At 38.0% G+C, this 16,658-nt stretch overlaps 1 protein-coding gene across 1 annotated transcript in view; it reads right to left on the bottom strand.

The window, feature by feature from the left end:
* LOC150080656 (ribosome assembly protein METTL17, mitochondrial-like) overlaps nt 1-16,658 on the bottom strand; it is a 97,145-nt gene that overhangs the window by 7,383 nt on the left and 73,104 nt on the right. The window contains exon 6 of the mRNA XM_090381596.1: nt 6,581-6,704. Within this exon, the coding sequence (XP_090237722.1) occupies nt 6,581-6,704 (124 nt within the window). The remainder of the gene's footprint in view (nt 1-6,580; nt 6,705-16,658) is intronic.

A 16,658-nucleotide genomic window follows, 5' to 3' on the forward strand; every position in this document is an offset into this window, starting at 1 on the left:
CACCACTCTAAACTTAACATCATAAATGCAAAGCTCCCCTTCAATCTTTCCCTGGTCCGGAATCTCACATTTGAGATTCCCACGTGTTCCAAAGCATCATGGGAGTATAGATATTTCTTTTAAATACAGCACACGCTCACTCCATCAAACTTTGTTGTAGTGCTTCCAATATAGCAAGCATTACAGTTTTGTTGGCATCTGATCAGATATATTATGTTGTTCATATCGCTTGTCGGGTACTTGTGTGCATCTTTATATGTTTTGAATAAAGATCCAAGTTTGTTGTATGCTGAAAATATGAGAGTGATATCTGTGCCTGTAAATACAGCACCCTTTTAAATATAGCACGCGCTCACTCTCTACTCAACTTTGCCAACTAGTATAATTACCATAGTTCTCATGAATAACCCAAGATCCATAAAAAACATATCACCTACTGGAACAACTCCAGAATGTACAACTCAATAACAATTTGTTAATTTTGCTTTACATGGACAAAAACTATAATACAGTAACAACTTGGCCAAATTATCAACACACTCTTTAACCCCCCCCCCCCCCAAAAAAAAACACAAAGGATATCCTGGACTTATTTTCTGTCAGTTGGGGAAGGCTAATAGGCCTCCGTAGCCGAGTGGTCAGGAGCGGGATTGCAGTAGCACACGCTCTTTGAATAGACTGGGGTTCAAGCCCCTGACTGCTGAATACGGTCGATCTGCCAACCCACACTGGACCAGCGTGGCAGATTATGGTCCATTTCTCTCAGCATGAATTGTTGAGGAGGTTTCCATCCTGCAGTGAGTTGATAATGGCTGCACTTTACCTTTTTTTTTTTTACTTCAAAACCACTTCTCATCTCAGTTGTCTGAATTATTCGCTGTATGATTCCTTTTGCTTCAAAGGGGGGTACTTGTGCATGTGTCAGTTCTGATATTCCCTTTTAAGAAACTTAATAATTTGGATTCTCCTGTTTTCGATCTTCTCTGGCATAAAATTTCTCTACCACATTTTATCAAATTCATCTGTTGCCTCTATCGTTCTCCAAACTGCATTAATCACTTGGAACTCTGACTTCCTCTCTTTGAAACTTGACTTTCTCCAGTCAAACTTTCCTAACCGTGAGGTAATTTTCCTTGGCGATTTTAATGTTAGCAACTCCAGCTGGCTTCAGTTTTCTAGTCACAAGGACAGCTTGTCGAGATGCTGAGGCTTTTACAATTACTAATGGCCTCGCACAGATTGTTCATTTACCTACCAGACAATCCTAACCACACAGCCAACATCTTTTCCTCACAAACGATCCTAAGTACACGGTTGAGGTGAGTAGTCCTCTAGGCACCTCAGATAACAACTTTGGTGAGGGTCTCTTCTCCATTGGAGCCTTTCTCTCGTGGCCATTCCCAACCTCGTGTTCTTCGGCATTACAAGAATGCACAATGGGATGATCTATGAGATTTCTTTTCTTCGGTCAGATTACTGTTTAAAAACTTCTGATGTTTTGATGTTGTTCTCAGAACGTGCTCCAAAGCACATATTCTTGGAAATTTGCTCATATCCAGCCAGTTTCTAAAATGGGCAACAAATCCTTTCCATCCAATTATCATCCCATTGCAATTACTTCTACTTTTTCTTAAAGTAATGGAGAAATCAATTAACCGCTAACTTCTAAATTATCTGGAAACTTTCCATCTGATCAACGATCACCACTATGGATTCTGTCAGTGTCGATCCACTAGTGATATTCTGGCTTATGTTACCTATCTATGGACAAATTCAATGGAAACGTTTGGTGAAACTCAAGCAGTTGCTCTTGACATTTCAAAGGCTTTCAATCGTGTGTGACATAAAGGTCTTCTAAATAAGCTTACATTGTATGGTTTTGCCAACTGTTTTTTGTAATTGGGTATTCAGTTTCTCTCTGACTGCTCACTGTGGGTGATGATAGATGGTTCTTGTGTTCCCCCAAGGTACATTAATGACCTTCCATTGACGGGAAATCCTCTCCATTGTTTTGATGATGATAGCACATTGCATTCCACTTTCCAGTTTGAGAAAACTTACCCTGCTCAAACAGCTTCAAATTCTTGAATATCCACTACAAAATCCTTAAATGCTGATCTCCAGGTAATTCTCCAGTGGTGCAAATATAACTTAGTTGATTCAAACCTTTTAAAACTCAGTCCTGTCTTATATCTCGCAAAAAAGGATTCTTCTGCTCCTATGCTTTTCTTTGGTGACACTCCAATTTCTAGGCAAGATGGTATATCTCTTTTGGAGATTACCCTGACTTCTAATCTCTCTCTCTCTCTCGGAACAAGCACATTACAAATGCAGTCACTCCTCGACTTACATAAGGGTTGCATTCCGCAGAACACTACATAAGTTGGAATTTCCCCCGTGCTTATGCAGCACTCGCAACTGTGCTCACTGATTGGATTGAATCAAAAAAATAAATGTTCGTTGAACATGTAAATAGAATTATTTATTGTATTTATTAAATTCAAAATAGCAAATGCTTAATGTACAGTACTCACCTTATACACTCTGCAATAGTTATTAGGGTGAATTGATGGCTAAATGGCTAAATTTTGGGTTGAATAATTTAAATTAAAAAGTGAGATAAAAAATAAATTAATTTGATGGAATTTGATGAGTGATTGCAACCATGGTTGGTTTTTCCATTGAAAATGGGTCTTTTGTTGTGGGTTTTTATGTTATCGCTGGGTTATCAGAAAGTGGGTTCTTGAATAAGTGCTCTTCTAATTTGTTTTTATGATTTTAGGTGCTTTAGTTTTGTCTTTACCTGAATCCTACCATTGGTTGGAATGTTTTTTTTTTATTATTTATTTTTTTTTATTATAGCGTAGGTATTGTTATCTGCTAGTAGGTTGAGGTATATTATTGTAATCTATGGTATTAATTACTACGATGACATCCCTTTATCTGCTTTTGTAATATGTATGTTGTTGTCTAATCTTAGTTGGGAGAGGGTTTTTCTGGGTCACTGATAGATTATTGTATTTTTTGAATATTCGATCATATTTGCTCCTATATAAAAAGGTAAAAAGGCAAACTGCAAATATTATCAACCCACTGCAGGATGGAAGCCTCCTCAGCAATTCATGTTGAGGGAAATGGACCATAATCTGCCACGCTGGTCCAGTGCAGGTTGGCAGATTAACCGCATTTAGCAGTCAGGGGCTTTTAGAACCCCAGTCTACTCAAGGAACGTGTGCTACTGCACTCCCGCTCCTGACCACTCAGCTATGGAGGCCTTGCTCCTATATAGGGCATTCATAATTTCAAGTGATGCCAAGTATTTTGTTGCCAGTGTTTTTATATTTTAGAAACTATTCAGTTGGGTAAGGAAATCTGGATATGGGATTTTTATGGGGGATTGGTGCAAAATTAAACCTAAGTTTAGCATTTATAATGCAATGGGGTAAAGAAGTCTATTCCTCAGGTTGATTATTTTCGGAAAAAGGGTTACTAACTATGGAATTGGAACCAGATCTTACCTGAGTTATAACATCATAATCTTCTTCTTGGGTATGGCTTTTATTGATTATAACATATATGATCTATTCTGAATTTTGGGATTTTTCTGTTTATGCTCCATATGTGCTGTTGTAGTGTGAATTGGTTCAAAAACTATTTGCATATGAGGAGAATGGTGGTTCTTCTCTGGGATAACTTGGTGTTCTTGGGCAGGATAGGCTGGTACTCTGTTGGTCCTGGAGTTCAGAAAATTTCATCTGCAGTTTGGCCTTTATTTTCAGTAGGATGGTATCCGTATTTTTCTTGTGCCTTCACTGAAGTCTTTCTGATTCCTTCCATTCTTGGGCATTGCAAAATTCTACTTCCCTGTATAGGTGGTTGATTCTGTTCCTATTGTACATGATAGTTACTTTCAGAAGTTTGTTGATGTTAAGTGGGTGATCCTGTGGGAGTTAAGGAACTGCACTCGGTCCTTAAGTTTAATTCCTTTTCAGTATTTGGTGTTGGTTTCTGCAGACTATCAAGAAAGCCAATTGTTCCTTTTTCCTGGTGAGTTCGGAGCTTTTTCATGCTTTGTGATTTCTTGGTTAGTGCTATTTCCATATATGGATCTTAAATATTCTTTTAGTGGTATGAGGTGAAGGTACATCAAGAACTGGAAATTGGTGAAATAATGAGAACTTAAATCTGTGTGATGTGTAATCTGCCTTTAATTTCTTAAAGAATTACAGATTATTCTCAGAGTTTTCGTGGTGCTTCCTGTGCCACTTCTTTGGCCAAATTATCAATACAGACTCATTAACCTCCCTAAACACAAAAGATATCTTGGGCTTACTTAATTGATCTATCAGTTGGGGAAGGCTACTTCAAATTCTCCAGCACCCTATACAAACAAAAAAAAAAAGTCAGACTAAGTTATGGGCAATACTCTTTCAATACTCCAACAGATCCTCACGAGAGCATTTGAAAAATAGCCTTACACAATTTCCCTCAAACTCATATACTGGAGTAGATATGTTGACGCCATTCTAACCATTTGGCCACATGGGTTAGAGGAATTAAACAACTACTGTGCATAAAAATGAACAAATACTGAGCATAAAAATGAAACAGAAAAAGATGATAGCATACCATTCCTAGATCTCTTGTTAAAGAAGTTTAACTCCCTCTTAACAGAAATATACAGAAAACCAACAGACACAGGATATTCTATTATAAAGTTTAATTCTAATCACCCCCGTGAACACAAGAGTAGGCATTCTTAAGTTTCATCTTTAGGTTAGGGCTTACAACGTAAAGAACCAGATCTTACATTCAATAGATAAAGCAACAGAATTTCCCAAATATTTAACAACAATCAGTACCCACAAAAACTAATAATGAAAACAATTAAAACAACAAAAGAGAAATATCTAACAAAGGACCACAAAAATTAATGAACAGATTAAAAACAGCCTAAAAATATGGGTTGTGTGCCAGGTTCACTAGAATTAACAGTATTAAAAATATGATAAAATCCCCCTCCACTGCTTCACCACCAAACATTCTGTATACAATTTTTACATTCTGTATACAATTTACAGTGCAAAGACTGCCAAAAATCATATACTGGACAAACTGGTAGAGAATGCTGTTAAAAGAATTAAAGAACATAAATATGACAGACTACAGCAAAATAACAAAATCAGATCCAGCTTTCCACACCTGGTACAAGTATTACCAATGGGATTTCAACAACACCTTGGTTCTAACCACCAACAGATACAGAAAATGCAGGCTATACAAAGAATTTTTCAATATCAACATAACAAACAATACTAACCATAACAAAGGTATGTAGATAGACAATAACCACATACATATTTTCAAATGCAGAGTATCAGAGCAGAACAAAAAAAAAAAAACACACACACACACACTAAATATATCCTGAGAAAAGAAAGTCTCCCCCAACATATGTTTGAATCTACCCACACAATTAAGACACTCACAAAGATTTGCCACCAAACAGGTGTCTAATCTGATAACATCCATCTCCTTTCTCTTGTTCTAAATATCATCGCTGACAAACTAACCTAAGATTGGCCCTAGGAGATCTTAACTAGTTTTAATTTCCAAATTTTCTTAGTTTAAGGATACAGAATATATAAATATAATGAATTTGTAAACCACTGTCTTGGGTATGTGAGGCTGACAGTATCAAAGGACAGCATTACAGGAGTGTAAGTATTCATAGTTATCCATTTAATTAATGTTAATTAATTTATTATTAATCTTATTAACCAAATTAATAATTAATGTAAAATTATTATTTAAAACTTAATTCTTTATCTGATGGTTGCTAATAGCTATTTGTAAACTAATTCAAGACTGAACCTTAACAAATAAGAAATGTATGATCAAGTTAAAAGATAATAATATGTAATCAAAATTATTATTATTATTATTTCTAGTTTTAGAGAAACAGAACAAGTTTCCTGCTTTACAGTCTAAAATTCATAAAACAACTCTGAAAGTCCTTTTTTGCTTTAAAACTTCTGATCACAGGTTTAAAATTCTACAAAATAAGCTTTTTCACTCAGAAATCACATCCTGAAGTTATATGTTCCTCATGGCTCAACCTGTGTGTGCATGCACACACATTTTTGTTAAAATTTTAGACAAATACTAATTTTGTTATTTTTTATAGATTTATATCCTGCTTAATTTTAGTTTAAAGTTGGCACCACAAGAGGGACCCAAGCTCTCTAGATTCATGTGTCATCTGAAGATAGCAAAAGTTAGGCAAATTTCCAAGATTTAATGTATGTTTTTTGTAGCAACTCTGTGACTGCAGAAGATTAAGAGATCTGTGTAATTTTTCTTCTTCTAATCCTGTAAATAAGAAAAGAGCTGAAGGAATATCTCCTGCAAGTGATACTAAGAATAGTCTGAGCTCAGACAAGACTCTGAAAACTACTTTAAAATGGCTTGTATGTCAGCTCTGTAACCAGCCCTAAAATTAATCAACTAAGATACTTTTTTAAGTTTCCTTAAAAAAAAATTACTCCAAATTTTTTTTGTTGCATTATATTCTTTTTACCTTCCATGTTTAGCCTTTGTAAGTATTACTTCATGCAATTCACCATCACTGCAACAAAGTCGGCATACAACATGTCTTGCTCTTGAAAGTACAGGCCTAACAATCCTTGGCCAAGGTTCATCACCTAAGGAGGAATTAGAGGTAAAAATATTGTCCATACAATTAATCATGAATGCATATGATAGAGATAATAAGCATGCTTTATGTTTCTCATAAAAAATATCTGCCTCTCATAAAAAGCTTCTACCTACTCCCCTAGCCAATGAGTTTATAAAAGAAAAAGCTAAAATATGATGATCCTTTTAAATATGTTCAGGATCAAATGCAGATCTTTAAAATGTGCATTTAAATAGGATGGCAAAAATGAAAGCATCGGTACTGAACATATCTTCCTAGCCTAAGGAATCTGGAGATTGTTACATGGGAATTTTTCACAATTTAGTCTCCACAAAACTTAATTTAACAAATCAGTTAATCTAAATTCCTGGCATCCTAAACATACTTGACAATAACATTACAATTATCAATATACTATTATATTTGTGGATCATTGTATGTACAGTGGCAGACAAAAAAACTGCATCACTTGTGAATTTTGTAAATGTGTTTTGGGCTGCATTGTGGGTTGCAGAAATGTTCGAAATGCATTTGTTAGATGGGATATATATCTCTGTGAACAAAATCCAATAAAAAGACTCCATGATATATACCTAATTGTCATAAATATCTTCTCAAAGGCTAAAATGCGTAATTAATGAAATATGAGAAATCATGCAAATGGCAATCATGATTGTTTCACTTTGTACACATTTTATTGCATTTATATGTACAAACTGAAATGACAAGTCAACATAATAGTATTATGTACTGTAAATCAGCAAAATAAGTCCTCAATATTTTGTTGTTTCTCCTCAAGCTGCAATTACAGCCTTGCAACGATCTGGCATAGAGTTAATCAACTTCTGGATATACGGTTGCCCAATTTCATGGTACCACACCCTTACAATGCTCTCCTGTAGCTGAATCTTACTTGTTGGCGTCTTCTTGGCAATTTTAGATGATATTAACCAGTAATTTTCAATAGGGTTCAAATCTGCACTGTTGCTGGGCCAGTCCAACACTGTAATGCCAGCATTTCTGAGGTATGACTGCACCTTAAGGGAGAAAAACGAAGGAAAACATTGCTGTATGTTTTAAGTCTGAGACAAGAAGACAAACTCATCATTAAATCTAAATAGCATAAAACTTACCAATTTTGCTGTGTGGCAAGGTGCTCAGTCCTTTTGAAAAATGCAGTTTTGAACATCTGTGTGGTGATCCCTAATAACAGGTTTCAGGCACTCCTCCAAGATAGCAGTGTAGGTTTCTGCATTCACCATTCCGTTAATAAACTTAATTCACCCCACCCCTTTGTGCTTGTTATGCATTCCCAGACCATCTGACCGGCGGAGAACTTTACAGTCGGTGTTATGCAGTCAGGATGGTATGCCTCTGATTTTCGTCTTCTTACATATTGCTTCCCATTCAAGCCATGCAGGTTGAATTTAGATTTGTCAGAAAAGATGGTGTTTCATTGCTCTTTTGTCCATGAAACTTGCATTTTAGGCCAAGTAAGTCACTTCTTCCTCATTTGTTGGGGCAACAAAGGCTTCTTCTTGGGCCGGTAAGCATGCAGACCACATTCCAAAAGCTGTCTTTGAATAGTTTGTGCACTTGTTTTAACACCAGAGGTTATCTCAAGGTCCAGTTTTAGATCACAAGCACTAGGATGGCGATTACAAAGGCACAGCTGTTTCAAATATCGATCTTGGGAAGGTGTAGTCAATCTCTTACGGCCTGATCCAGGTCTTCTCTTCACATCACCGGTGGTTTCAAGCTTTAATTTCAGCACCTGGGATACTGTTGACTGGTGGCAGCCTATTTTATCAGCGATAGCACGTGTAGAAAGCCCTTCCTGGGAGAGAGCAACAGCTACACTTTTTTCTTGGTGTTAACTGAACATATGGAGCCATGCTTACACCTACACAAAACAGAAGGGTATACACGCTCATTAGGATACTAATGAGCGTGTATACCCTTCTAACGCCGTAATTATAGAAATGGCTGATGCAATATCTTGCAATTACTGTTGCTTTACAAAGGTATTGTAAAGCAATACCTTTGCTTTACGACAAACGAAATGACTGTAATCAAACAATATCTTATACGTTTCACTACAAATGTTACTTTTTTCAAGGTGATGCAGCTTTTTTTGTCCGCCACTGTATATGTGAAAAACTAATTTTCATCCTAATCTCTCTCTCTACATAACACTGGAATAAACTAATAATAAAATTTTAGGAAAGAAAGCCTCAAACTGCAACATTGTTAGTACAATTGTATCATTACTACATAGTTGAATTTTTAAGTCAGGCATCATTATTATAACATCTTATATTGTGAAATCCTTGACAGAGGATTTTCGCAATGAGATGATGCCTAATCTACAAAATTTCAGTTTGTCTTAAAAATTCAACTATGTAGTAGTGATGCAACTGCACTAACATGGTCATAGTAAAACTGTAATTAGATAATTATTTTTTTATTTATTGAGTAGTAACCATGTATTTGTATTAGTAATACAAAAAGGCATAAAGGGCAACATAATTGAAGAAAATTATAAAACTATATACACTCAAAAGCTAAAGAACAAACAAAAATGTAAATAAATCAAAAATCTTTTTTTTAGTTTATGGTAAAATGGTACTGAGATATTCATTTTAATTTTCAGAAATATGCTCTAATAAGACATCTGATCTCTGTGGGTAGAAATTCAGGTACAATAGTGACTCCTTATGCTGAGGAAGCAACTGTTAATTAGTGCTTGAGATATCAATTCCCATTTTTGCATAAGGGCTGATGCAAACTCTGAGGTTTTTTTGGAGGTGAGTCTGTGACTGACAACCCTCTTGGCCAGAACATTGCAGGCATGCTCTGATGGAATAACATCTGGGAAATCTGACTGACCTAGGCTCTCTTCTTGTATTGGGTCATTAGGAAAGTTTTGTGTGAACATGCATTATTGTCATTAAAGGAAAATATGGACCAACTGTTCCTGTAAATGGGCAAACATAAGGACCATGGACCTTACAGTCATATACCTTACAATACCTTACAGCTTTCAGATAGTGGCTCTAGCCCATACTATTAAGGTACCACCCCCATTTTTTTGCAATGGTAGTGGGATGGAATCAGTTTTCTTATTCACTACAGAAGAAAGTGCACCAAGAGTCTGAATGAAGACTGTATATCGAATTACCAGTGAAGAACAGTCCATTGCTCATGGGTACAGTCAATACCTATTCAAATGGATGTTTGTATATATGGGGTCAACAGATGGCTGCTGTCTCACAAAGCCCTCTATAGATGCCATAACCTGGATATGAACTTTCCTACGAACCCAGCAAATTTGAAGCAAGTTACTGTTCTGTGAAGTCTTTATGACTTATATACAACCAGTGATGACTACCTTATGGGGTAGAAACTGAGGTGATGGGGGGGTCCACAAGAATTGGTCTTTGCCCACCCTTATGTGGAGTTTAGTTTTGGAAAGCTGGTTTTACAAGAATTTTTCATGTGTGAACCTATATCGTTATGCCATAGGCATAGACAGCCCCATGTCTATGCACATTTTTACAACTAGTCCCACAGTCTTCTTCACCATGCCAAGTTGCATTCAGCCACATTTCCATTTTGGTTTAACTAGTTCCTCATTCCACTCTCCCTACCACTCTCCACCCAGCAGTCAGTGTCTTTACGCCATTTTTACAATTATCTTGAATCTGATAATGCAAATAAAACAGTGCTGGCTTCATCTGGATAACTAATTTGCATGTTGTAACAGGTTGTGCTGCATGACTTTGTTTATGAAGTCAGACAGAGATCACTTTGTTCAATCCAGTTGGTAAAGTACTTGCTTAAGAAAATGGTCATGGGTTTGAACTGCTTCTGGCTGTTGCAGTTATCCAAAAACAGTTCAATATGATTTCAGCAATATAATCACCTTAAAGGCTAAATACAGTCCGCTGAATTATTAAGTACTATACTGTAAATTAATATTGAACATCTTGCAAAATAGATGATTTTATATATATATAGCAAATAACATAGCAGGACCTATGCTCTGACATGGGTCTAGGAAACATGTGAAACAAACAAATTGGGCATGGAAATTCTAGAATTATTAATAGAACATAATGCATAAATCCAGCCCTGCTTTTTCTGAAGTCCAGCTAGCCTTTTTCCCCTCTGCTCTTTTTGACAGATTATTACCCTCTGAGAAATATTCAACAAGTGCTAGATTTCTGAAATTTGCAGATTTTCGAGGTTCTACTATATTTAAAAAAAATTGCATTTTTGTGTTTACACCATAGCTTTTGAGTACCAGCATACATATATATCAATATCACATAGTTTTCAAGTTAACACCAGGTTGCTATAAATCTAAATTAATTATAGTAACACAGTTATATATCTAACACTCTTTGGCACCTCCGTAGCCAGGTGGGCAGGAGCAGCAGGGCGTAGAACACGCTTCTTGATTTAGACCGGGGTTCAAGCCCGTGCCACCAAATACGGAGGATGCGAAAAGGTCAGGGAATGACCACCGCATATCCCCGGAGCAATATGGCCTTAGTTGCTAATGCTCCTAAAAACCAAACAACATCTAACACTCATTATTAACATGACTAGAGGAAAAATTGGTGAGATTATCATCAGCATGGGCACATGATGCAAGCAAACAAGCTTATATAGCATCATCCAAAAAAAAAAAACACACCCCCCTTCTCATTTCACCCATTCACTCGCTCCAAATGTTTCTCCAGTTCTGCTTTCAATCTGTTTAAGCTATCAACTTCTACAATGACAGATGGAAGTTTGTTCCAGCAATCAACCACCTGCTGGCTAAAGGCAAACTTCTGCACATCTATCCTACAACTGTCTTTCCTCAATTTGAATTTATGCCCTCTCAGGCGATTATTCTGAGCAAGAGGAAGAATCCCATCAGCATTGAACATGCTCAAACCATTCAAGGCTTTATACACCTCAATCAGATAACCTCATAGGTGCCTAGTCTCCGGACACTGTAATTTGCAAAACTTAAGCCTTTCTTCGTAAGAGCACCCCTTTGTTCCATTCACTAATCTTGTTGCCCTTCCCTGTACTCGTTCCAACAGCTCTACATCCTTCTTAAAATGAGGCCTCCAGACCTGTATACAGTATTCAAGGTGTGGCCTGACTATTGTCTTATACAAGGGCATAATCACCTCCTTATCCCTGCTAGAAAAATTCCTGTATATCATTGCCAAGACACCATGCACTACTCTTGCAGACTGTCTGCATTGCTCAGAAAACTTCATATCTCCCTGCACAATTACACCCAGGTCCTTTTCACTCTCTACCACTGTCCGTGTAGTACACACAGTTGATACGTTATTCTGGGGTTACTGTTTCCCATATGCAGTACTTTACATTAGTCAATGTTAAACTTCAGTTGCCACCTCTCAGCCCATCTGCTCAAGTTTTCTAGATCCTGTTGCGGCAGCGTATTGTCATTAGTGTCATTAACAACCCTGCCGACCTTCATATTGTCTGCAAACTTGGACTTTATACCATCCTCAATATCATTAATGAATACAGAAAACAACAATGGACTCAACACTGAACCCTGGGGGGGGGAGCTCCACTGATAACATTAGTCCACGAAGAGCAGTGTCCATTGATTACCACTCTCTCTATCTTCCCCCCTCAACCATGCCTTTATCCATAGCAGCAATTTTCCTCCAATGCCATACTGCTCCAATTTGTGCAGCAGTCTTCCATGTGCAACAGTATCAAAAGCCTTTCTAAGATCCAAATATACGATATCAAAATTATTCTTTGCATCCAGTTCTTTGTGACTACATCATAGTATCCAATCAAATTGGTCAGACAAGACTTTCCTTAACAAACCCATGCAGTGTCCGAGCTATAACTGAAGTCTTGTCTAGATGATCCTGCAATGCTTCTTTAACCAGTGCCTCCATTAATTTCCCAGAAGTTAAACTAACAGGTCTGTAATTACCTGTCTCCCTTTGATCCTCCTTTGTGGATAGGGGCATGGACATCTCCAGTCCATGGGTACCTTCCCGAGTCCAAGGAAACTCTCATAATTATGGCTGAGGGTTTACTTACTTCCTTTGCTGCCTCCTTTAATATAACTGGATAGATTCCATTCACCCCAGGTGCCTTTCTTATGTTTATCTTCAACAATTCTCCTCCACTTTACTCACATTTATTACAAGATAAACTAGATAGCTTACTCCCAGAGTTTAATACACCTCTGGCATTCCCCTCCCTGAATAATTCCTCATGTGTGAATATAGATGCAAAATATTAATTTAATTTGTTAGCTACCTGAGCAGGATCATCAACAGCTGAACCACTGATATCAAGTGGACCAATCTGATTCAGATAGTATCTGAATGAGCTAAACAACTATGAAGGAAGACTAGGCAGGAATAAGTTGGTTGGTTGGTTAGTTGAGTTTTATTGGCGCATCAGCAACTTAGGCTATAATGCGCCAAAACTTTGTCAAAAAAATTAGTAAAACATTCAGTGACCTAATGAATTAGGTCACTAAGTCAGGGTATAAAACAATTATAAACTGTAGAAGACAAATATTTGTAAACAAGTAACAATAGTAAATCTTAAAATAATAAGATTTTTTTAAATATGAGAAAAGAGGTTTACTGTTTTTAGGAAACTAAAAATAGCAGACACATGGTCATTGTCGGATAAAATCTGACTGAGTGTATACGGCTCAGTCAGATGGTTAAAAGCGGTAAAACGAGCATTTCTAAAACTGGTACAGTTACATAAAATATGTTCAACGGATAAAATGGTGTCGCACTGCTCGCACATAGGAGGGTCATCAGCCCTCAGCAAAAAGGAGTGTGTAATATGGCAGTGTCCTATGCGGAGCCAAGCAAGAACAACTTCCTCTTTTCGATCCCTGCGTAAGCTGGACCACCAAGGATGAATCACAGGCTTAATTCGACAGAGTTTGTTTGTAGTAATCAGTCGATGCCACGAATATTGCCACTGAGATTGTAAATTATTACAGATCACTTGCCTGTGGTCTGTATAGGGGACTAACAGGTCAAGATTATCCGTCAGGGCTGCCGATTTGGCTGCAGTGTGACTAATCCCGATGTGACTGGAGATCCAGCAGAAGCAGATATCGAATCCACTTACATAGAGGCTGTATATTATCTGCTGAATTCGGGACAGGGTTGGATGATTGGTGTGTGACATCGCTGATAAAGCCTGTAGTGCACTCATTGAATCGGCATATATAATACACCGTTGGTAACGGTGTTTTCTTATGTGATCTAGAGCTAACTCTATGGCATGCAGCTCTGCAGTGTAAATGCTGCAGTCAAGGGGTATCTGCTCTGATATGGTATTATTTGGAAAGACAGCAGCAGATCCCACATACGATTCTGACTTCGAGCCGTCTGTGTAAACTGGCAAGAAGTCAGAATGTTCTGCACGGTGTTGTGAATAGAGCTGAAGGTAGACAGAAGACGGAGTATTAGACTTCGTCGCAATCTTGAGCGAGAAGTCACATGCTGGTGTTTGTGCATGCCAGGGTGGAATGGGCTCCTTTGGTGATCGAGCAACCTTGTCTACCGAGATGTTAAGCTCATTGAGTAGCTCTTGAACACGAATGCCGAATGGGCAATTGGCGGTCCGTCATGTGTTATAAAGATTTTCCCATCGTGGCTCGAAAACGGATGTCCACGTGAGATGGTCCGGCAGGGACTTCAGCTTGAAGGCATATTGTAGAGACAACTGCATTCGTCAAAGCGACAAAGATGGTTCATTTGCTTCGACATACAAACTTTGGACAGGTGACGTTCTGAATGCACCAGTAGCGATACGAATGGCTTGGTGATGGATGGGGTCAAGCCAACGAACAGCGCTATTTCTGGCAGATGCATACACCTGAGACCCATAATCTAATTTTGAGCGTACAAGTGCACGGTATAGACGTAGTAGAGTGCATCAGTCTGCACCCCAAGAGGTAGAAGAGAGAGAGCGAAGGATGTTAAGCCCTCTCGTACACTTTGTATGAAGCTGACGAATGTGTTGAACAAATGTCAACTTTTTGTCAAAAAAGAGTCCCAGGAATTTCGCCCCTGGGTCAACTGGAATGGTGTTTTGTCCAAGTCGTAATTCAGGCTCGGGGTGGAGGTTACGTTTGCGACAAAAATGGACACAAATGGTCTTCTCCGGTGAGACCCTGAAACCATTGGCCGTGGTCCAGGTGTTAACACGGTCAATAGCTTGTTGCAGTTGTCTCTCAATAACCCTCATATTGCATGATTGAGAGAATATGCTGAAGTCATCGACATAGAGTGCACTGTTTATAGTTGGAGGAAGTTGTTCAGAAATAGAATTTATTTTAATGGCAAAAAGCGTAACACTTAAGACAGATCCTTGTGGTACCCCCTCCTCTTGGCAAAAAGGCCACGAAAGGGAGGATCCTACACGAACTTGGAAATAACGGCAGGATAAAAAATTTTTAATAAAAATGGGAAGGTGGCCTCTCAGACCGAGGTTGTAAAGGTCTTTTAAAATACCAAATCTCCAAGTTGTGTCGTACGCTTTTTCCATGTCAAAGAAGATGGACACTAAGTGTTCTCTTTTTAGGAAAGGCATCTCGGATTGATGTTTCCAGTCTAATTAAGTGGTCCAGTGTGGACCTGTTTCTTTGGAAGCCGCACTGAAAGCGGGAGAGGTCGTTCGATTCTAAATACCATAAGAGACGAGCGTTGACCATTCTCTCCAATATTTTGCACAGACAGCTGGTACAGACAGCTGTCTTATATCTCGCAAAAAGGATTCTTCTGCTCCTATGCTTATCTTTAGTGACACTCCGATTTCTAGGCAAAATGATATATCTATTTTGGTGATTACCCTGACTTCTAATCTCTCTTGGCACAAGCACATTACAAATATTGCTTCCTCTGCATCTAAAAAACTTGGTTTTCTCTTTCGCTCTCAGTGTTACTTTTCTTCCAAACAGCTGCTCACTCTGTATAAATCGCAAATCTGCCCTGCCATGGAATATTGTTCCCACACCTGCGGTGGTGCCCCCAAAACCTCTCTCAGGCTTCTTGATTCTATTCAGAAGAGGGCAGTTAGGTTAATTAATGATTCATTTCTGACAGAGTCTCTCCACTCGCTGTCTCATAGACGTACTGTTTCTGCTGCATGCCTCTTCTACAGATACTTTCATGGGCACTGTTCTTCTGAATTGGCTTCTATAATTCGTGCTCTCTCTTTCAAAAGAGTCCGAACACGTGCTGCCAACATCCATTTACTGTCCAACTTCAAACTCACAGAACCAACTTTTCATCTTCTTTGTTTATTTATTCAACTGCTGTTTTCTGGAACAACCTTCCTTCATACATATTTCCTGAAAATTACAGTCTACATAAGTTCAAGTCCAATGTCAACAAATATCTTCTTTGTCTTCTCAACCTCCGACCCAAGCACGGTACTAAGTACTATAGGTTCTAATACCTCTCGTGTTTGGGGTTTACACAAAAAAAAAAAAAAAAAAAGTGACTAAGATAAAAGTTGGCCCCACCATAAATTGTTGTACATGAGTGGAGGGCTTGCAATTACGAAAACATGGTAAAAAAGAAAGCCAAGACAGCTGCCATTCCCATGGTGTAGAGGGGAATCTCAGGATCATATTAAGACTGCTACATTTGTTCCACAAATAGAGCGTGTTACAGTGCAAAGAATAAGCAGAGCACTGAGTATCCCAATAACATTACTTCAGCTGTAAGGCTGGTGGACCTGAAATACCACCTCTGTTGATATATGTTCAAGAATTAGTTGTTCTTGAACGAATGAGCGAAAACATTGTGACCACCTACCTAATATAATGTTGGTCCTCCATGTGCAGCCAACAGTTCATACCCGGTGAGGAATGCATGCTACAAGATTTCTAAATGTGTCTTGTGGTATCTGGTACCAACAC

The sequence above is a fragment of the Mastigoproctus giganteus genome, chromosome 9, assembly GCF_048544385.1.
Source record: "Mastigoproctus giganteus isolate SK-2022 chromosome 9, ASM4854438v1, whole genome shotgun sequence".
In the NCBI taxonomy this organism is placed as follows: domain Eukaryota; kingdom Metazoa; phylum Arthropoda; class Arachnida; order Uropygi; family Thelyphonidae; genus Mastigoproctus; species Mastigoproctus giganteus.